Raw genomic sequence first — 22,534 nt, 5'->3', positions numbered from 1 at the left:
ACATTAAAAAAAAAAAAAAAATTATTTCTTATATAAATCTTAGAAAAATGATATTAAAATTTCATTATGCTATAACAAAATAAACATATTTATTCTATTAGTAATCTTTCTAAGTATATAGAGTAAATACTACAATGTTAGTTCCACACACAAACATAGTTAGAAAATTTAAAGGATTAAGATTAATTTTAGTAAATTCGCAAATTTTTAAGTTTTTATGGCTTTTGTGTCAATTGTTATCAAAGCAACTAAACATGAGTAAAAGTATTCACAGTTGGGCTCACAAATGCCATATGTAAGTATATTTTAGCATTAAGGCATTAAAAGTGAGCAACATCCGGTCTTGTAAAATTGCAAAATTGTAAAAAATTTTGGCATTGTACTACAATGCCATCGTAAATGTATGATGACACTGTAGCACTATTATATAATTTTTTAAATCAAATTTATTCTCTCTCTCCTCTCTCTTCTGTCCCTCTTTTTCATTCTCAACTCTCTCTTTCCTCGTCTCTGTTTTGCTCACCCCTTTTTCCCCTCTACATCGATCATCATTTGCTCTTTCTTTCTCTCTAATGCCTCTGTCGATGACCCATTTTCTCATCACTTCCTCTCTCATGGCAGTGATGGCTCTGGTAAGTTGGTGGGTTTGCTTGAGGCTGAGGATCGTGGTAGTGGGCTATGGGTGGTGTTGGATTTGCTTCTTTTCTCTTCTTTTTTTTCCTGGTGGTGGTGGGTTTGATGAGTGTGGGTGTGGTTGGGTTTGTGACTAATGTGGTGGTGGTGGTGGTGGGGGCTTGTCATGGTGGTGATGATTAATGGTGGTGGTGGGTTTGATGAGTGTGGGTGTGGTTGGATTGGTTCATGAGTTGTGGCTCTCTTAGTGATGGGTTTTGGCTGTGGGTTTGGCCATAGGTATGTATGGCTATGGCTATGGCTTTTTTTTTCTTTTCCTGGTGGTGCTGGGTTTGTGACTGATGTGGTGGTGGTGGTGGTGGTGGTGGTGAGGGTTGTCGTGGTGGTGGTGATTTTTGGTGGCCATGGGTGATGTTTATGGGTGTGGTTAAGTTGTGTTTTGGCCGTGTTTTTTCCTGGTGGTGGCAGGTTTGTGATTGATGTGGTGGTGGTGGTGGTGGTGGTGATTTTTGGTGGCCGTGGATGATATTCATGGGTGTGGTTGAGTTGCGTTTTGGTCGTGGGTGATGTTCATGGGTTGCTTGCTAATGATGTTCGTGGGTAGTGTTTTGGGTGATGTTCATGGGTTGCTTGCTAATGAGTTGTGTTTTGGCCATGGGTGATGTTTTGGCCGTGTTTCGTGGGTCCGACATGTGGGTGGTGGCTGGGTTGCTGGCTAGTGGGTATGGCTGAATTGGGTATGGGTTTGATATGGATGGTGGCTGAATTTTATCTCTGCTCTTTCTTTCTTTGTGAGTATGGCTAAATTGGCATTGCAAAGAAAAAAAAAAATCAAGGTTTTTTTCAAGTTTCAGCAAGGCGTGTATTGTTGGGTGGTTGTTCTGGGTTTGGGTTGGTGGTGGGTGGATGAGAAAGAGAGAAAAACAAAGAGACGGAGAACAGAGATGAAGAGAGAAGAGAGAGAGATTTTTTTTTTTAATTATTTTATTTTGTAATTTATATTATTTTAATATATTGTAGGTAAAAATAAAAGTTGGGATGCTGGGTGTATTGTAAAATAGTATTGTATAATTAATAAAGTAGTTTTTTGGGATAGTAAAATAGAATAAGATTGCATTTCCGGATAGGAATGCTCTAAGAATGTCATATTCTAAATTTATTATTATTATTCAAACTAAAAACTTTCTCTTATATAGAGTTTATAAAAATAACCATATAAATTCATTTAATATAAATAATTAATGCACAATTATAAATAATTAATATATGCATTTACTCTATTATATTAGAGACATATTTTATGTAATTGACTAATCTTTTGACAAAATACATTTTACTTGTAATTGGGTAGATCTAGGATGGGTTTAATATTTCAAAAAACATGTTGTCCAAGCCAAGTATTAAAGCCATGAAGATTGGACCAAGAAACAAGTGAAGAAAAACTATTCATTAAAACTTGACAGATACCTCAATAGAAACAATCTTTATTGAGATTTAATGAAGAAAGCTGGACAGAAGCTGAATTTGTTGAGATCTATGAAATAAGAATTTCCAGATCTGATTTTCGACTCATGCTGACATGAATGTGTAGGATTTTTTTTCTCACAACCTTAGACATATATAAGACTTATTTTAAAGGCCGTTATACATGGAGAACACATGCAAAAAGTAACCTAATGCCTTTTTCTCTCTGCAAGAAGTTATTGCATCTTTTGCACCTTAGGGTTTTGTAACCAAATACTTATTGATCTTCATTGTTGATGAAGTGAAGAACTTTGCAGCCAACAACATCTTCTTCAAGTTACTGGAGTTAGTCACGTACCAGGATTCGTGCAAAGGAGTTAGTCACGTACTGAAATCTGTGCATCATTGTTGGCATTCATATATTGAAGAGTTCAGAGGTTCTGAAGCGGTAGAAGGTTTCTGTTGTAAGTTCATCTATGGGGATTGTAGAGTCTAGGGACAAAAGTTTTGTACTAGAACTGAAACTTCTCTTTACTATAGTGAATTACTTTTCGGGAAGGTTTCCCCCTAGATTTTTTATTGTGAAACTAGTTTGTTTCATTGATTTTCCTGAGTCATCATATTTTGTCTTATTTATTATTCCGTTATGCATGACATTGATATGATATTGATGTTTGTTTTTTTTAACAAGATTTATTCATAATAAATCTAATTAACAACTTGGATTTAAAACTTGTTTATTCTATTAACCAGGATCTAAATTTCCCAACATATTACCTAATTTAATGAACTTATACTTTGATATAAATTTAACTTTGTTGATTTAGAAACCTAAATAAAGAAAAGTTCAAGATATGCGCCACATGACAACTTCATACTCTCTAACATGAGGTCTCTACTTTCACATTACTCTTGGGCTTGGCTCAACACACGTACAAATTTTGCATGGGTGGGTTTAATTTGGATTGGGAAGGAATTAAGGTTGATTATCCTCTTTTATTTTATTTTCAAGAATTGTACAAGGACAAACGTTGAAACCCCAAACCAATGGGGGAAAGAAAGTATCTTGCGTGTCTAGTATGTGTCATCTTTCTTATTACATAGGTTTCAGATCTGTGAGGTCCACATGTGAGAGATGAGGTATATACCAAATGCATAAGATAATTATCGAGTTCACCAAAAAAAAGAAAAAAAAAATATTGAGAAGTATACTTTCTAGTTTGACATTTAAATTTGGGATTTTTATTTTATTTTGACTTTTTGTGTTTTAAAATTTTCATTTTGACTCTTCACATTTGATTTCGTTGTCATATTGGTCATGTTATCTGTGGGAGGATGAGAAGCCGACGACAAGAATGAGTGAGAAGAGATCAACACCAAAGAAGCACACTTTGAGAAGTATTGTCAAAGAATCCTCAGATCAAATATGACGACACAACCACAAACCCAAAAAGATTAGAATGCCCGAGGACCCCAAGGATACTAATACGTCCTCAAAAGGGCTGAAGTCCAATTATGAAGACCATTGGGCACGTACCAAGGAAAAGAAGAAAAATTTTGTCACCAAGCAAGAGAAGGAAAAGTCCAAATAAAACATCCATCACCTCTGCATTCAATGCTTTGTACTCACTTAGTTGGCCGCATTAATAGATGAATGATTCCTGAACAGTGTCATCACAGCTCAAAACCTACTTCTAGTAAGACCCTAATGGGACAAGTATCAGGGGAAATAAGTCCTAGCCCTCCAAGTGGAAGGCCAGGATACAACCTAGATGATTATATAAGAGAGACAAATCCCTACGAAGTGGGGGATGAAGCATTGAGAGTGAAGAGAAAAGAGAGTGATAGCATTGTAATCTAAGAACAAGTGTAAACCTACACCTCAGACTGAACCCGAGGAGCATAACTTAATCAATCCAAGACTTGTGTTATTTAGTTTCTTTGACTTGCATATATTCCAAGCACGTATTCTAATATCATCTGATTAAATCACTCTAACAAGGATAACTAAAGTTGATCAACATCCCATCTCTATAAATAAACCATGTGAGGTAAGAATTTAGTTTATCCAATACTGACCCGCCACATTATCCATTTTTGTTAGTAATTTGGTGACACCTAATATGAGTGACATGTTTTTATGGATAGATGACACTTATTGACACCATTTGTTTTAATGCAAGCAAATGTAAAATATTTTCATTTTACTGTGTTTAATTGTCTTCGTGATTTTTTTTTCCATATTTCTTCCAAACTCACCAGGTTCACAGACCACCCCACCCACCACCCAAAACTCCACATCGGAAGAAAAAAGCGGTCACCAAAACACCATCAGCCACCAAACCACCATCAACAATTCAAAAAACAGTCATCAAAACACCATATACTATTCAAAAAACAGCTGCCAAAATTGCAACCAACCATCAAACCACCGCTGACCACCCAAAAGACAACCACCATCAAACAAAAATCTCCATAAGCGGCAAGCCCGTATCAGAAACCAAAAAAAAATCCCAAGAGACAAATAACACAATCTGAAAATCTAATCCAACAGAGGCGAGATCGGGTAGCCACCAGAAACCCAAGACTGTCGTTGGACCTAAAGGCTGTGCGAGAGGGAAGAGAAGATGGATCAGTGTCGTCAGTTAGTGGGTGGGCAATGGTAAGTGGGTAGGCGTCGATCAGTGGGTGTGCGTCAGTCAATGGTGCTGGTGTGGGTGGGTGTCAATCAGTGAGTGAGAGAGCTGAAAGATGGAGAGAGGGAGAAGAACTAAGTGAGAAAGCTGAGAGATGAAGAGAGGGACAAGAACAGAGAAAGTGAGGTGGAGAAACTGTGGGTCGAAGTGAGAGGGAGAAGAATATGTAAAATGTTTTACCGATTTGTTAAGTGTAAAATATTTTACATTTTTTGCTTTTGGTTTTTCCTCTTATTGAAAATATTTTATATTTGACCAATCATTTTACTACAAAACAAACATCGTAAAATGTGAAAATATTTTACATCAAAATAAATAGAGCGTTAATGTTTATCTTACTGTAGACTTATATGGACAAGGTGTCTTAATTGACGACACTTATCTAACACTTGAAAAATTCTTAGATACTCTCAAAGTATGAATAAATGGTGCTCATTTTTTACACATTCATGGTGGATCTCATTATAAATTTAATGAGTAGACCCCACCTTGAATGTGAGAGGAAAGAATATCATTCTCCGTCCTCCGGAGAACCTAAGTATTACTCCTAACACTTAATGGTCAAATTATTAACATAAATGAACTTATATAGACATGAATTATCAAACATTTAATGAACCATATACATTCAAGGAACCATATATTACCAACAAAAATAGAGGACAAGACCAATACGAAAACAAAATCAATTACCAAAATGAAAATGAAAATTTTGAAATATAGTAAAATAATAATAATTACTATTATTATTATAATAATAAAAAATAAAGTTTATTTTCATAAATTCCTTTATATATATATATATATATATATATTGGTCATTGGTGGTTGTCCAAAAAAGTTGGCTGGGGGTTTTTGTTTACCAAATCAAAACCCAACTGAACTAATCCTTGAAAAAAATAATCAAAACTCCTTTGAAAAAAATAAATAAAAACAATCAAACCAAACTAAATTGATTAAAACCCAAAATCGAAAGTTTGATTGGTTGTACGACTTGACTTGGTTTCTCACGCAGTTTTGCTTACGTTATGCACAAATTGAATTAGGGGTGTCATCGGTTCGGTTCGGTCAGTTTTCTAAGTGTTGGCCAACCGAAACCAAAATTTTCGGTTTGTGAAAATCTCAATCGAAACCAATTGGAGTAATTGGAAATCAATCGGTTTCGATGGGTTTTTTTTCGATTCCTTATCATTTATTTTCTAAGAAAGCAAACAAAGAAAAAAAAATAAAGAAATTGATCCGGAGAAAAGAAATAAAGAACAAACTCAAAATATAAACCCAACAAACTTAAATCCAAGCAAAAAGAGTGGTAGCACTTCTTTTGATCTCCAATGGCTTCTCATCTAATGTTTAATAAAGAAACCAACCAGCACAAGCAACCAAGCACATAAGTTTTTTCAAAACCCTAACTTTATTTGCACATAAAAATTGAAAAAATAGCATCGATTTAATATTAAACAAACCTAGAATATAAAAAAGAGAGAGGAAATTATGGAGAAATTAAAGAGAAAGAGAGGGTCATCATGAGAATGAAAAGATTAGGCCGGCGTAGGGAGGCCGACGTGTGGAGGCGGCATGTGGAGCGATGAGAGTGGAGGGTTGACGAATGGAGGTTGTGAGAGTGAAAGTAAAATGTGTGGATTATGGGTAGGGTTTTTAAATTTTGTTTTTAAATTTAAATTAGGTTAAGTTTAATTAGGTTAATTAGATATCTAATTAGTAATTAGTTTAATTATACTTACTTACTCTAAAAATAAAATGAAAACATGGAAAAGGGGAAAGGGCCGGATCTTATTTTTATAATTGATGGATTCCTATCAAAAACAAGAAAAGGCCAGATCATATATGTAAGGTCACAATTTGGTTTCTAAGCCCAAAAGGTAAAAGGATCTAAACCCAAAAAGTCCAATACAATGAATTTGTAAAGAGTGGGTTAGAAAACTATGCTTTAATGAGTTGGGTAACAATTATAATGGATCTAGATAACAAAAAAGTAAAGATAAACTGGTTTTATCCAAAGAGAATCGTCCTTGACACAATCTGAGGAGATCAGTTCTTGTATATATCACTTGAATTGGATTACAGGCACAGTTCTTGTTGCTACAGTATTTTTCTCTTAATTCTCTGATGCTTATTCTCAATGCATTCTTTTTCTTTTATACTGCTTCACTCCTTTCATCTCCACCTTTCATGTGTTGATCAGATCATTGGTGTTGATCCCTGTCCCATCAACACCTTCCTAAAGTCTTTGGGAGTAGCTGTAAAGTTGAAAATTACTATTCATGTATTACTTCCTCATTAATGCGGTCAAAGAGTTAACTACAGAGCATTCAATGCGGTAATGACAGCTTTCTCTTAGATATTTCATAACTCCCTTTGTCCCACGCTTTCATGATGTGCATCCATATCAATAGAATCTCCCAGAATGTTGCTCCAGATGGCAAACCACACCTTCTGACTTTTACTTTGCTCAGCCGAGGAAGTATCCCTTTTTAGACCACCTTCTTAGACCATCATGGCCAGATCCTTTCCTTATTCATTAATGCCTATCTCCATAACAACGTTTATCCATCTTCGGACTACTAGGCGTCCTTAGACCAGGCCCCCGGCCCAATATATACTATTGGGCATATCATCCCTACAATATAATAGAAAAAAAAGAAAGGTCTAAATGGTTTAAAAAAAATTTTTTTTGAAAGGGCCAAATATGTAAGGCAGACCCAAATATGTATAAGAAGCCTAAGGCCCAAATATTATATATTATATATTATTTATTTAATATAAAATATATTATTATGATTCGGTTCGGTTTCGGTCAGTTCGGTGCATTCAAACCTACCACCAAAAACCAAACCGAATATTTTCGGTTTTAAAAATTCAAAACCGAACCGAAACCAAACAAAAAATTTGGCAACGATTCGGCTGGTTTTTTCGGTTCGTCGGTTTTGTGCATACCCCTAAATTGAACAAAAATAATACTAATAATTTATTTAGTAATCATATACAAAATCAGAAATAATAAATTCTTTATGAAAGGACACAAATCTAACGACAAGGAACTCCTACTAAATGCAAAATTGCAACTCATTACAGACTAATGATTGAGCAGAATTAGCTCAGAAATAACAACTTTTTTTCTTTTTTTTTCTTCCCTCAGAATACAGGTTGCACCCAGAATCAAAATTGCATCCTGGCTAAGCACAATGAACCAAAGGAAAAAAAAATTAAAAAATAAAAAATAAAGAAAGCTCACATGTCAATCCCCATTAGTGACAATAATGTCAATGACAACTCCTGTGTAAGGAACTGTAAGAATCTGGTCAAAATTGTTCAAAGCCATTGGCCAATCTCAGAGCGCAACCATATTTTATTTTACGGATCATTTTCACTCCGGGTCTGGTCCTATCAATGCAAACAAATTATCCCGTGAGTATGATAGAATATAATGGTGATAGTTGAAAAGATTAGCCTGGCTTTATCCTCAATCAAGAACCTAAAAACAGTTATCATATCATTAGAGATAATGCACCCACACAGAATGCCGGGACTTGCAGATAATTCAAAATTTTATATGACAAAATCAAAATCAGGGTTAGTAATATTCTAATGAGGAAAAAATAGATACAGTACATGAAATGGGAGCCAAAAAAAAAAAAAAAATCACTTATTCTGCAACTTCCGTACACAACCAAAAGAGAAGCTGGCAACTATTTTGGCACAAAGGACTTGAACTAGAATGGATCATGATCATGTAAAGAGCATATCTGAAGTAAACACTGCATGGAGAAACTATAAAAAGTGAGGGAAGAGTAATCGTACTAGAGTATCTCTTTATGGAACCATTTCCATTGATGGATAGATGTACTGGCCTAAGAATCTCCTGCATCCTTTTAGGCCAATCTGAATTCAATCTCCGCGCAAAATCTTCCACCTCCCTGAGTCAAAAGAAATTATGTAAGATAATAGAAACAAGTAATTAAAAGGTAGAATACAAAAATACAAAGAAAGATGCGATTCTTTTTCCATCTAACTAATTATTAGTTGAACTTGTCTCCACAAACTGAATTGAAAACAACTACAATGGGAATGGAAGGATAAAAAAGTAGAAAGGGAAGGGGGTCGCCCGGGGGGGTGGGGGGTTGGAAGGCTCCTGTGACAGGGGTAAGGATCCTAAATAATTGTGCCCATTCCACAAAAATGGGTATGATGATAACTAAAATGAGATTGTCTTATTATCAACTCCCCACCTCAAAAAAAAAAAAAAAACACATCAAATTCATCCTTTCCTGTCTGGCAAATTTCAGATGGAAGTGGTAAAACAACCCTATTTCAAATTATTATTCTTCTTCTTTTTTGGATGAGTAAAACCTATTTCAAATTCTATACATATCATATAAATTCCCACTCAGCATAACAGAATAATTGTAAAAGGCCAAACCATTGTCATCCGTGGCAAATTCACAATCCAAGTCTTAAATACAGCATCTTCCTAGAACATCAACACAGTGAGATAAAAACAATGGAACTGCAGTCAGCTTAAGCATCCACATCCGGATATCATATCTCATCTTATTTTACCATCCCAAAAAGCTACTTTATCAATATACCATACCATTTTACAATACACCTAACATCCCAACTTTTATTTTCCTATTCTACTCATTAAAATAATATTTCTACACAATAAAATAATATATCTCACAATTACCATCATTTACAATAAAACACATTATTTATTCTTTCTCTCTCTTTATTTCTATTCAACAACCACAATCACCACCACCACCGCACTACACACACCTGACACCACTACCGCCACCACCACCAGCAACCCATAATCTACCGTCAACACCCAAAAAAAACCCAGGCAGCAAACCCACACCGCCACCCACTGACCCAAAACCCACTCCGACGGAGCCACAGACACCCACCCCACCGTCAGCCCACCAGCCACAACTACTTCCACCACCTCCACTGTCGGCCCACCAGCCACAACCACAAACCCCAGTAGCTGAACCAAAAAAAAAAATCCAACGGCAACACAGCACAGCCAAATCCAGCCAAATCAAAATCAAAATCAAAATCCAAAATCAAACCCATCTGTTCTCGCCGGCAGCGATGGCAAGAGAGAGAGGGTCGCCTGTCGCCGTCTGGATTCATCCCAAACCCGTCGTCATCATCATCATCTTCGACCCAAACGCCAAACACCACCCAAATGCCACCCAAATTCGACCCAAACGCCAGAAACCCACGACCACCACGCCTCCACCACAACTTTTCTGATCGAGACGCCATTGCCTCCATTCCGTTGAAGAAGAGAGAGCAAGAAGAAGAGAAAGCAGAAAGAAAGAGAGAGAAAAGAAAGAGAAAAAATGAGAGAGGAGAGAGAAATGAGAGTATTAAAAAAAAATAATAATTTATACCATTCAGCTACAGTACCATCTTACATTTGAGATGGTACTATAGCTAAATCTCAAAAAAAATTTGGCATATGCAATATGGTCTTCCCATTGTTGAGCAGTTTTGGGGCTTAAATGCCAAATGTTCCTAACATTTGGCACATACAAGCCCCACTGCTGATGCTCAATAATCCAACTCCGTGCCATCCCCAAGGATATTCTTGTGTAATAGATCAACCAGAGATTAGACAGATGGGGGAAATCATATTAACTTCAACAGATAAAAACTATTTTGAGATCATAAAACATCTACTTGTGCTTGTCTGTTATTCCACAATTTGCTGAGTCCCTTGCGCATCAAGAGTTCTACCAGTATCATGTAAAAACCACCCCCGGACCTTTGTACAAACCAAGACCAGTTTCAATAGTCCAACCTCTTTAAGGAAGCAATAATTGCAACCCTTGTTAAAAATACACAGTATCATAAGTTTGAGGCCTATCAAACATCATTTCTCATTCCATCTCGCTCTCACATACAGAAACCTATTTGGACAAACCCTTCATCCATAGAGCATCAGCATATTTTGTTAAAAGCTAAAGTAACCACCTAGAAAACATGGACACTTCATTTGGAGTGTTGTAGTCGTATTGAACCCGTGTCAGACACGGAACACATCTAGGACACTTCTACATGTGTGTCCTAGCCACTTCTACAATTTCTAAAACTTGTTTTTGGAAATATAAAGAAAAAAATTTTCTTTTATTTTTGAAATCAAAAACATGTTTGGTTAGTTGAAATTAAAAAACAGTTTTTTAAAGAAAAAAATAGAAAATACTAAAATATACTAGGATCTGAACTCTAATGCTAACTCATTAAATAAGACAGATTCATTAAATCAAATACGTGTTTCATTGTCTTTTGAAAATTAAAAACTAAAAATAGTTTTTTGCATGTTTTTAGTTTCCTTCCCAAATTAAGTTTTGAGAACAATTTTTGTTTTCTATTCATTTTGAGTTGCCAAACAAGTTTTTTAGTCTAAAAAATAAAAAATTGTTTTTGGAAACATAAAATAAGGGAAAAAAAAAAGTTACCAAACATACCTTTAGCCTTTATTTCTTTTAAGTTTCAATCTTGAACACTTATTTAGTTATCTTTTATTTATTCTTTTGGATCTTATTCTTGGTTTGTATTCTAATTTCCGGAAAATTATTGAATACTCCGGGAGTACCATAAATGCGTACTCCCTCCTCTCACGTGAATTGTGAGTCCCACCATAAATTTAATTAGTGAGACCCACAATTATGTGAGAGGGGAGAGTACACATTTATGGTACTCTGGGAATCCTAATTTCTAAACATAATTTATTAGCCATGAATTCACTTTTTTATCCATTATTACTCTTAATCGATATATGTTTAACATTATATGCAAAAATAAATGCTTAACAATATTTAAAAATATAATTAAAAATATATTTAATAATTAATTAATATGCGCATCCCTGTTGTGTTGTGTCCTAATTTTAAAAAAAATTCTGTGTTGCTATGTTGTACCCAAATTCATACCCGTGTCCGTGCTTCTTGGGTAAAAACTCATCAAAGAAAAATTATTGTTTCCTAAACTTTGCTCAAAGTAATATTTCTATTTAATATGAACCAATTTGAGATGAGGAACAAGAACATACAAGTTAGCCCTAAACTGCATGTATGCAGGCATAAATTTTTGTGCACTCACAATGAGGAACACCAGAAACTAAAAATGGAATCCTAATTTATCTTCCCTGTACAAAAGTAGCAAGTGTATTCAATAACCAGAAAATTTGTCTGACTGACCTATCAATTATTTCCTTTAGTGCAGGGTCAATTTCATCATCAATATCACCATCATCGAAATCGACCTTATTTGCGAAAGCATCATCTTCCACATCAAGTAATTTTGATGTCTCACCAGGATGGGGCCGCAATTTATTAACTTCAGCACTATGGCATGCAAAATTAACACCATTTGAATCCTATAACATGGAAAAAAAAAAAAAAAAAAAATTCAGTTACTCGACAGCTTTGACAAATGTGTTTCAAGTTTCAATGATCATCCAGGGGGAAAAAGAAGATACAGTGACATGATGGCTCAGACCTTACGGCTTTCTATGGATTCGTCTATAGAAACACTTTTCTGTTGATCTTTTCTTCTCCGGTTCTTCTTTTTATTCTTTGAAGCTTTAACCCCCTTAGAATCTGTGAAACAGAGTTTCCTTACCTCTAATGAGGCCTTTAAAAGGAAATAAAATGGGGAAAGAAAAGGACTAAGAAGCTACACTTCACAGCCCTTTTTTTTTTCAAAAGAATCTCTAATGATCAAACATACAGTAAAAGGTGGAAGTATGGAATCCAGGAAAACACACTAGCAATAGTTAAGACATGTATATAGGTATTTATAATTTGAGTAAAACTTACTAACTGTATCTTAAGTTTTCTAATTAAATTCAACCATGTGGCGTTGGAAATTGTAACTATAAGCTGCAGTGGCCAATAACCCACATGTTTGAATTTAGTTGGAGAACTTAGGATACAACACCTAAGGAATTGTACTTAAGTTTTTCCCTTAAGCTTTTATGTAGTATAGGAAATGTTATTTTCTTGTACATCATAATCTCAGCAAAAAAAAAAAACAAACAAAGGATAAATGATACAATCAAATTATTATGTTGTATTACTTTTTTTTTATATAAGTAAGAATCATTAATGTTGTATTACTAAAAATTAACAAGCCCACGCGATTAATTAAATTTAGCTACATCAAAAATATCATTTACTAAGAAAAAATACAAACAGGTATAGTAATCAAACATTGATATGAGGAATTAATAGTGGCACACGTCAGCACCACAATAGATCCCACCAAAGCTCAACTCCCTATATACTTTGATGTGGATCCACAATTAGATGTTGGGGCATCTATGCATTTCAAGGGAACTCCACTGGATTGCTTGTATCAGCTCATGTCTTAATTAGAACTTCTAATCATACATTGTTACCAACCCCCCCACCCCCCCCCCCCCCCTTCCCCCTTTTCTCCCCTTTGGATTGCCAATATCAGTTTTTGTCTTACTCTCACTTTTTAGCCAAACATGGTTATCTCCTAGGATGCACAGACACAGGTACGGGTATAGGTACGACATGGCGACATGAGAAATTTTTGAAAAATTATAACATGATACGAGAGATAAGAAACTGTTACGACACAAGTACGGCACCCCAAATAAAGTGTCCATGCATCCTAGGTTATCTCTCTCTCTCTCTCTCTCTCTCTCTCTCTCTCAAGCTTTTCTTACTTCAGTTAAAAACTTAAAAACATTCCCAAAAATGAGCCTCTGGAAGATGACAAGAAGTTCAACAACTGGAAACCATGCCCAAAACAGTGACTCTAGAAGAAGACAAGAATCATAGAAAGCAAGTTATTTTTGTTCATTTTGTATTTTCCTAAAATAAATAAATAAATAACCAAACTTGATTCAACATGATTAGGTTGACTTCAGTAAGATAACGACCTAGAAGGGCCTACCTGATATGGTACTCAAATGTGAATCAAGTCAATCTTTGGTTTTTATCTCTATGATGAATATTGATGCAGTCTTGGAACTTCTCTTTAAATGCTTCAGCTAGGGCATTTGAGACTTGATATTAAGATCAGAATCAAAATTATTATTTTATCGATTGTCAGTTTTGTAAAGCCAATGAAAAGGCTTCTTTGCATGAAATTAAGAAGTCAATGATGAATCTCATTTTGCCATTCTACCTCTAACCTTTCAAGTTCCTCTTTTGTCTATCTCCAATCTTCTCTATTCTTAGCTCTTCATATTCTAATCCTAATCTCCTGCATTTTCTTATAGATCCCTTCTATTCAGATTAGGATCCAAAAAAAAAATTCCAACCCATGTTTCTCACACCATTTGCTTTTAATTGCAACTTTCAAACATAAAACCCTTCTCAAATAAGACACCACGAAAATCTTGTTGGAGAATAAAAACTAGCATGCCCCAACACCTTACTTTTTTTCCCATAAGTATATTCTTATTTTTCTCTTATTCCAAAGGACTAACATTACAGTATGAGGAGGTTGTGTTAATAGTAATATTAACCTTCAAAATTGAATGGTCAACAGTGTTGTTATACAGGCTCAAAAATTACAGTTTAGGCCAGTCTACATAATTCCAGATAATTGTGTGGAGGTGGTAAACTAGACTTATGAACTAAGCATACTACAAAAAGTAGACAAACTTTCATGTATACCTCCATTTCCTCCATTTATAAATGACAAGAGATCATCAACTGAACGGTCATCCACGTGCTCTTCTTCAGCCTCAACATTCTGTAACATATGGCAGGCTCATTTGTCATCAACCTCAGTATACAGTTTTAGGAATTTAATGGCACATGAACACAATTGCTCAATACATTTGAAGTGCAAATGAATGTCAAACCAAAAATTCACAATTAAGGTTTAAAACTGCAGGCTGAAGAATAATATGGAATGGACGATAGCATGTAATGCACAATCACCTTTAGTTTCTCTCTCTCTTTTAGTTCCTTCCTCTTTCTTGCATAAAGTCGATTCAAAAGTCGAATGCGTAGGTCATCCGTTGTGTTTTTTAAAGGTTCCAGTTTCTCTTCCTGGATTAATGGATTAGCATTAGAAACAACAAAGATGATAAAAAGGGCACTAAACATATGCAGTTCTCACAAGCACCAGGCACCTCTGTAAGATCATCAGGCAAATGAAATATCTCACGAATCTCCTCAGGGGTTTTCCCTTCTATTATTCGTGCAAGTGCACGACTAGTAAGATCCACCAAAGGCTTTAACTGGAGGCTGTCAGCAGCAGATGTCAACTCACAGAGCTTCTTTGTGTCCATCCTAATGAACTTTTCATCAAAAGACTTGATTTCCTATGCAAAAGAACAGCCTAAAGTCAAACACCCATTTGCATTCAGATTTGGCCATTCTTAACTGTGTCATCTTGAGTATAAAATTAAAAAGCAAGAAGTTAAATAATTGGTCCAAATATCTCAGATTTTTCTTTCTAACTGGTATATTACATATGTAGTAGGCCTTGTACCCACAATCTCATCTCCATCCCATTTGTATGGGAGGAGAAGGTGCAAGTTAGATATCATTCAAGAGCATGGAAAGAACATAATTCCAATTAAAAGGAAAATGAAATTCGGAAACACGTAGAACCTTGGGTGAGTGACCTGTCACTTGATGAAACCTACAGTAATCCAAAATTAAGCTCAACATAACAGGATTAACTTGTTGTGGAAGGGATATTGCATAGTTCTTGGACGATCCCATGCCTTTTTGCGTTATTTCTTGACGTATCATAGGAGAAAAGATGGCAACCTTTTGATCCACTTGTTGGATTGAACCATCAGCAGTCTGAAGCCAGATATAGGACTTCATCATCTGAGAATGCATATTGGCAAAGCTTCAGTATCAGTGTTAACACTAAAATACAGAAAAGTTCGTAAAACTGAGGCCATAAAAAGTAAACAGTAACTACAAGAATTAAAAGCTGCTAGAAAAAGGAGCACAACCTTAAACAGAATTAATATCATTTTGAGTCTGACACATTCTATATTATGCTGTGTCATGACTTGATTTTTATTTAATAGAAAAAGAAAGTCACAAAATATCTTTCCTTGTGGTTTGCATCTGTTCAGAAATTGGGTTCACCTATCCTTCTGAAGGAACAACAGGCCATCTTTCCTTATGGTTTGTTACGGACATCTTTCCTAGGGAAACAACATGCCATCTCTTCCAAAGGACCATCACTTATATAAAGAAAAGCATCAAAATCTGGTGGGAAACACAGGAGGCGGTTGCACAAAAGGCCCTAATTCAGATCTCCTGCCCCTGGGGCTTTGCTAAGGTTGTAAAAAGGTAGCATGGTGTTGGTAAATTTTATGTTCACCAAAAAAAAAAAAAGAAAAAAGAAAAAAGAGCATCATTGTCCTCATCACACAATAATAGTAACAATATGATATTTCACTTCCCCAAGGAGCAGAAGCCTTAAAATCTGTCTTCACCTCACCCCACCCCCTAGGCCCTAACAACAAAGTGGATAATTTCAACTCCCCGCAATACACATACACATGAACTGCAAATTTTCACTCTTGCAACCTTCCAACTTTGTACAATTAAGATTAAATTGAACATTCATTCCCCTGGGTATTAATGATTAAATCTACTTTAAAAGTATTGCCTGGTCTTTTATGGATAGAATTCATTGTTGATCATATTAACTATATTGATTGTCTTTATTTCTTTCTATTTCAAATCTCAATCCAACTACATAATTGCATGGAATATCCTTTAAACCCCTAAGCCTTAATTTACTTTTCGGAAACTAACCCTCTATAACCTACTGATACCCACAATTCTCAAGGTGCCTACGTAAACTTGGCATGCATTTACACATATTATGTTACATGGGCATCCATGATCATATATATAGTGTTAAAAAGATACAGATCCATATTATATGGTTTGACAATTGAAGAGCGCACATAAATTTATGTGCAATGATTATATCACGACTATATAATTTGCCTCATACCAAGCCAAAAAGACACAACGTTTGTTTGTGTGTGCACATGCATGTGTGTACGCGTTTTTAAAAAGACCAGAGATCAATATTCTATAGTTTGATGATTAAATTGCACGTATAAAGTATGCACAATAATCAGAAGAGATCACAACCATACAATTTGCCCGCCAAGGTAAAAAGAAAAACAAATAACAGTGAATGGACCACTCAAAATTTAGAAAACACTACCCCTTAATTGACAAGGAGCCAAGAAAATAAAAGGCCAAAAGAAAGCAGTAAAATCCCAAGGAAACTCCAGTGACTGAAAAGGAAATGAATGAAACAGAAAAAGCATCATACCTCGGGTTTAATAACTGCCATATCAACTTCTGACATCTCCCAATTATTCTAAAACACAAAGAAACATGAATAAACAAAGCTCGTTTTCAATAGAAGTACAAATCTGTTTCCTAAAACTCAAAAGCTCCAAGAAGGCCAAATGACAGCTGTCGTTCCTAAGTAATCAGAGCACAACACAAGCCATAATGGACCAAGCCCATCAATAATATAACCAGCCTCATGTCCTGATCAATATCTTTGGATTCAAAGTTGAACTGGCAAAGCAGGAAAAGTATGCAACCTTGCCAACCACAAAAGGCACAGATGCACGCTTCGAATTTCAACGATAAGTACCCAGACGAACAACAAAGTGTCAATTCATGCCCAGTGTTCTACAAATTTGCAGAAATCAATATTCAAATATTTGCAAGGAAAATAACATTAATGGGGAAAAAATGCTGAATCAAATACACAGATTTGTATCCTCATAACCTAAACAAAATGCCAAACACATGCACACATTTGTGTGTGTGCTGTGTTCATTCACTTTGTCTATACAAAATGGAGCCAATAGCTAAATCTCCTAATTTGAAGATTGAAATAATACCAATTATCAATTTATGCAATCCAATTCTACCTACGCAAAGAAATATGAAACTACCAACTTGATAAGTAAATTCTTTTTTTCAAACGATTTACACATCTCCAAAGCCAGCATCCTGTATCAATATTCCCCATTCTGACAAAATTATTCATGACCCTTGATATTCACAAGGGAATTTTCACCTACACATCCTAGCTGAAGCACCATGACTAAAAACACGGAACATATAAGTGACATAGCAGAATGCGCCACAAGTTCGATCAATCAATAGGATATTGTCAATGCAAATCTCCACTGTTTCTGAAGTATCTTACATAAATATACTCACCAGCATATAAGATCATCAACTTTCAAATAAATTTATTAAAACAAACATGCAACAAGAGGTAGCTGACTATTTTTCATATTTACTATATAGAGGTAAAAAAAAAAAAAAAAAAGACCCTTAAAAGGGTATGTAGCTGAACATGGCCTCTTTCTAATCTTTCAACAGGTTAAAATCTGCCATTTACTAACTTGCCACTTACACATATCAGCAATTGCACTTCAGCCCAGGTCTTTTTCTTAGTGGTCAATTTGATAACTCTCATCAGTATTGGGGGGAAAAAAGTCCATTAAATTAAATTAAGCCACATAGTTGATAGTTGCATTAGGCTGATTTTAGTGAAATTTCAGTGTCCCCCCATATCTTATTCCTTACATAATTGAACAATCCACATTTCAAGATTTTTAATTTCTTTCTTCTTCTTCTTTTTCCTTATCATTCCCCACACTTTTCTCAGCAGCCAAACATTCCTAATCAGGTACCAAACAAAACGAATACAAAATAACAGAACAAAAGAAAAAATTGCCCAAACAACAGGGTATTAACACAATAACCTCAATTAATTACCAGCCCATAAATGAACACTAATGAAAGGTTCACACTATTACTTTTTTTTTTTTTTTAAAACCCCATGAATCAATCAATAAAAGAAAAATACAATACAATACAATACAATAAAACCCAATAGAGGCTTATAAATGTCTACATATGCAAACAGATAGTATTACACATACATATATGTATGCATTTACATATGCATGTGAAAGCGACATGTATGATATACCTGTGACTTTTGAGTTGAGGAAGAAGAGGAAGAAGAAGAGGATTGAATGAATTTTCAGAGAGAGAGAGAGAGAGAGAGAGCTGAGCTTTGAATTGCTTTCAGGAATTGTGGCGGTTGTACTTGTCGGCGAATCCAAACCAAAGTACTATGAGAGATGGATAGACACAGAATGTTTTGTTTTTTTTTTTTTTTTTTTGGTTTTTTTAAGAAAGAAACTTTTTTTAAGGAAATGTAAAAAATATGTGACTGAAACTAATTTTGATTTTGATTTTGATTTTGATTTTGATTATTATTATTTTTTATTGTGTGTGTGGTGGTGGGCAAATGAGGAGGGTGAGTCTTCTCCATTGATGTAAAACGTCGCCGCACAGACACACAAATTAGGGTAAAAGTTAAGGATAAGGATTAAGGACCAGTTTTTAGTTAAGTTGTTTAACATTTTGTTTTCTTTTTTTTGCTATTAAAGAAAAAAACAGGTTGTTCTATTTTCAGAGCTTTTATTTTTTTTTTTAAGAAGATTTTTCAAAGTATGGGTCAGTTCTATTATGATCATTCTTTGTCTTATAATAATTTATGTTTTTCTTAATGTTTCATGTACTTTTTAAAAAAAAAAAAAATTTATAATAAAAAACAATAAAACAAAAGAAAAACAATCATTATGTTTTCCAATGAATGGATAATGGCTCAGATCAATCCAGCACATATAGATTTGCATTCAGTACAGCACTTCTCCCCAAAAAAAAAAAAAAAAAAAAAACAGCTACACCTCAATAATCTTTTGCCAAACTCACTCAAGGCTTGGTATGGCTCAATTTTTTTTTTAACACTTTATAATTTTTTTTAATATTAAAATATATATATATATATATATATATATATATATATATATTGTGAGGACATGATTTGTAACGACTCGTAACAGTGTTGGGTTCGTACGTAAAAAGGCCCAAACAATATCATTTGTAGAGCGTGGATTTGAAAGGCTAGGCCTTAATCACCAGGCGATGGTTTTTCGTGGTATTCATACATAGTTAAATCGTGTTCGCTCTAGGGGTCTTTCTCCTGGAGGCGGGTTGGGAGGCTCTGGTTTTTGGCCATTTTTCCCAGCCTCCTCTCTGGATTCTTATTTTTCCTTTTATACTAGCATGTGTTCCTTATCTTTCGTCCACGTGTAGGGTCAACTTTTCCAAGACTGATACTTGTCTCATCAGCCCATATCCAGAGTGGTTGGGGGTGGTTGTAAAAGCTGGAAAGTATGGCTCTGTCAGATGCAGGTATTGAATGGCAGTAAGGGCAGCTTTCCCTGGTCGTTATTTTTTCCAGCGTATCCTTCTCTATTGACCTAGATATTTTAGATTTTTCCCAAACTGCTCCTATACCGTTTTTGCCCTTCCCTCCAGTGAGACCTCGGGCATGCCGAGGACTGAATCATCCTCGGCTGTGTCCCAAAACTATTCTGTACTTGTATTACCGAGCCTAGGCTATAACCTTCCTCGGCTCGGGCCTTTGGGCCCCAATGAATAAATGGGCCAAGGCCATAAATTATTGGGCCCCACATATATATATCATATATATGTGTGTGTGTGTGTGTGTGTGTTGGCGCATGCCATTTTTTCCTATTTTAATCTAACCTTTCAAATAATGTCATTTAAAAGAAAATAATAATTTCTTGTCCTTTAATATGTATAAGGAAGTGGTATCTTTGGCCAAATCATTCCACTTGCCAGAGACACTCTGAAAATCCTATGAGATGATAATGTGATGAATGGAACTTGGAAGCCTCAAGTTTACAACACATCCTTTAAGCACCTTCATACGGCAAAGCACTTATTTCCTGTTTAGTTGAGATGTGTCCATTGAGTCTACCACCTTGGTGTCTCCTAAGACTAAGAGATATATTTGGAAGAAATTTGATAATGATTAAGACATAAATTGTAAAAATGAATGCATGTCTAACTATGTGTTTGAAAGTTTAGAGGGACAGAAAACTCAAGAAAGTAAAGGGCACAAGGAATAAGGAGAGAGAGAGGAGGAGTGGGACATAGTAATCAATTTTCCTTTGATGTTTTAAAAATAAGCATGGGAGGATTATAAAAAAAATAAAATAATAATAATAACAATAAAAAACTAAGTATGGGAGGAGAATTTTTTTTTTTTGGGTTAAAAAGGCTAATATATTAGACTAAACATAAATAGAAATAAGTCTATTTACAAACGTTTGTTGCCCTATTTAGGGTAAGCAAGTTCCTCACCACAGCTGGTGGGTAATCAAAAGCTATAAAAACAGAGTTCAAGTTAGCGTTTAGTTTTGCCAGTGCATCAGCACACTGATTAGCTTATTTGTAAACATGCTCAATCTGAGTCTAGGGAATGCCCATTAAATGCTTCTTGCAATTTGTAAGCAAAGGTTCCAAATGATGGTTAGAAGCAAAATTCTTCATAAGTTGATGGTTCGTTTGGATAAGCTGTTTGTAAAAGTGCGTTTTTGAAAAAGTAGCGGTTTTAAAACTGGCGTTTTGAAAATGCAATTTTAGAGTGTTTGGCAAATTTTGTAAAAGTGTGATTTTCAATTGTTGTTTTAACTTCAAATTACCAAAAAGACCTATATACACCAACATTTTTAAATTCAATCTTATATATAAAATCAAAGTATTCCATTTATTAAATTCAATCTTATATATAAAACTAAAGTATTCAATTCTAAAAATAAAAAAATAAAAAAAAGTATTCCATTTATTAAATAAAAAAAACTACACGTGGAGGGTGAAAACACCACTCCACATGAAGTACTTCACCTAACAAAGATTCCCTATCACCTGCACACCTTTCACTTGACCAATTTCATTTTACTCTTATAGTCCTACTTCTACACTTATCCTCCAGTAACACTAGCAACTATCCTCGTTGATCAAATACCCATCCTTTTGTTGTCCATGATACTTTCTAGTTGAGTCTTGAAGAAAAGAAAGAAGATGAATATGAGTGCTCCAAATTATTGAGGATTTAGCATGCTATGGTGAGAGTAAGAGAAGGGCGAAAACAAAATGGAAGGTGAAGCAGAGGTGAAGGTATGATGGAGGAAAAAATGAGAAATATTTATCCGGGTTCTTTGTTCAAGTTTGATGGGGGTATTTGTGGTAAATTGTATTTTAAAAATGCGTTTTACAGCCCCTCAGAATGGTGTTTTCAAATTCACTGGAAATAGTTTCGTTTTGAAATCACGCGTTTTAAAATCACAAACGTTAGAACATGCATGGCCAAACAGGCTGCAATTGGCGTTTTGAGTCCAAAACGCCCATTTTTATTTTTAAAACGCGAGGCCAAACGGACCCTAAATATCAGACAAAACATCCATTTTAACAATTAAATGTATAATTCCTAAATCAGATGCAAGGTTAGCCAATCCCTCAAGACCCAAAGTTATGCCAAACAACTATTAGTGTTGCCCGATCCTCTAGCAAAACCTTTAACCTAATTTTCATCGCTATTGCGGATCAAACCTCCACCTCCTGCCCTTCCTAAGTTCCCAAGAGCAACCCATCTGTGTTTAGAGTATACCAACTTTTTGGTGGTTTTTTCCAGCAAACTTGTATCATGGTTATCATTGGGGTATGTTTGTTGAAGAGGCCCAAAGCAAAAGTTCCAGCCGCCTTATTTATACAAGTCCCAGTAATTTTTTAATCTAACAAACCAGTGCGAAAGAA

General features: G+C 35.0%; 1 protein-coding gene across 5 annotated transcripts; it reads right to left on the bottom strand.

Moving 5' to 3' along the window:
* Nucleotides 1-7,839: 7,839 nt before the first annotated feature.
* Nucleotides 7,840-19,036, bottom strand: LOC126696899 (SKP1-like protein 21). Of its 5 annotated transcripts, XM_050393642.1 has the most exons (11): nucleotides 18,831-19,035; nucleotides 17,419-17,509; nucleotides 17,139-17,186; nucleotides 15,431-15,655; nucleotides 14,947-15,138; nucleotides 14,753-14,863; nucleotides 14,483-14,561; nucleotides 12,327-12,427; nucleotides 12,026-12,204; nucleotides 8,613-8,728; nucleotides 7,840-8,195 (listed from the first exon to the last, which is right to left on the bottom strand). In XM_050393642.1, the coding sequence occupies exons 3-11, from the start codon at nucleotides 17,172-17,174 to the stop codon at nucleotides 8,179-8,181; spliced, it is 1,056 nt and encodes a 351-aa protein (XP_050249599.1). In that variant the 5' UTR covers nucleotides 17,175-17,186; nucleotides 17,419-17,509; nucleotides 18,831-19,035; the 3' UTR covers nucleotides 7,840-8,178. The 5 variants fall into 5 exon arrangements, with proteins under 5 accessions (XP_050249599.1, XP_050249602.1, XP_050249598.1 ...); XM_050393645.1 differs by having other exon boundaries at nucleotides 7,840-8,189; nucleotides 17,139-17,509; nucleotides 18,831-19,036; XM_050393641.1 differs by having other exon boundaries at nucleotides 17,139-17,509.
* Nucleotides 19,037-22,534: the final 3,498 nt, after the last annotated feature.

Source organism: Quercus robur, chromosome 8 (genome assembly GCF_932294415.1).
Source record: "Quercus robur chromosome 8, dhQueRobu3.1, whole genome shotgun sequence".
Lineage (NCBI taxonomy): Eukaryota > Viridiplantae > Streptophyta > Magnoliopsida > Fagales > Fagaceae > Quercus > Quercus robur.
Note: the sequence above shows the minus strand (reverse complement) of the source record. Positions and strands in the feature narration are given on the sequence as shown.

Coding starts and splice junctions, on each gene's coding strand:
- LOC126696899 (XM_050393641.1), bottom strand. CDS start 17,174: ATGTCAGAAGTTGATATGGCAGTTATTAAACCCGAG. Junction 14,562..14,752: donor AAGAGAGAGAGAAACTAAAG/GTGATTGTGCAT, acceptor CATATGTTACAG/AATGTTGAGGCTGAAGAAGA. Junction 12,428..14,482: donor TATAAATGGAGGAAATGGAG/GTATACATGAAA, acceptor TCTGTTTCACAG/ATTCTAAGGGGGTTAAAGCT.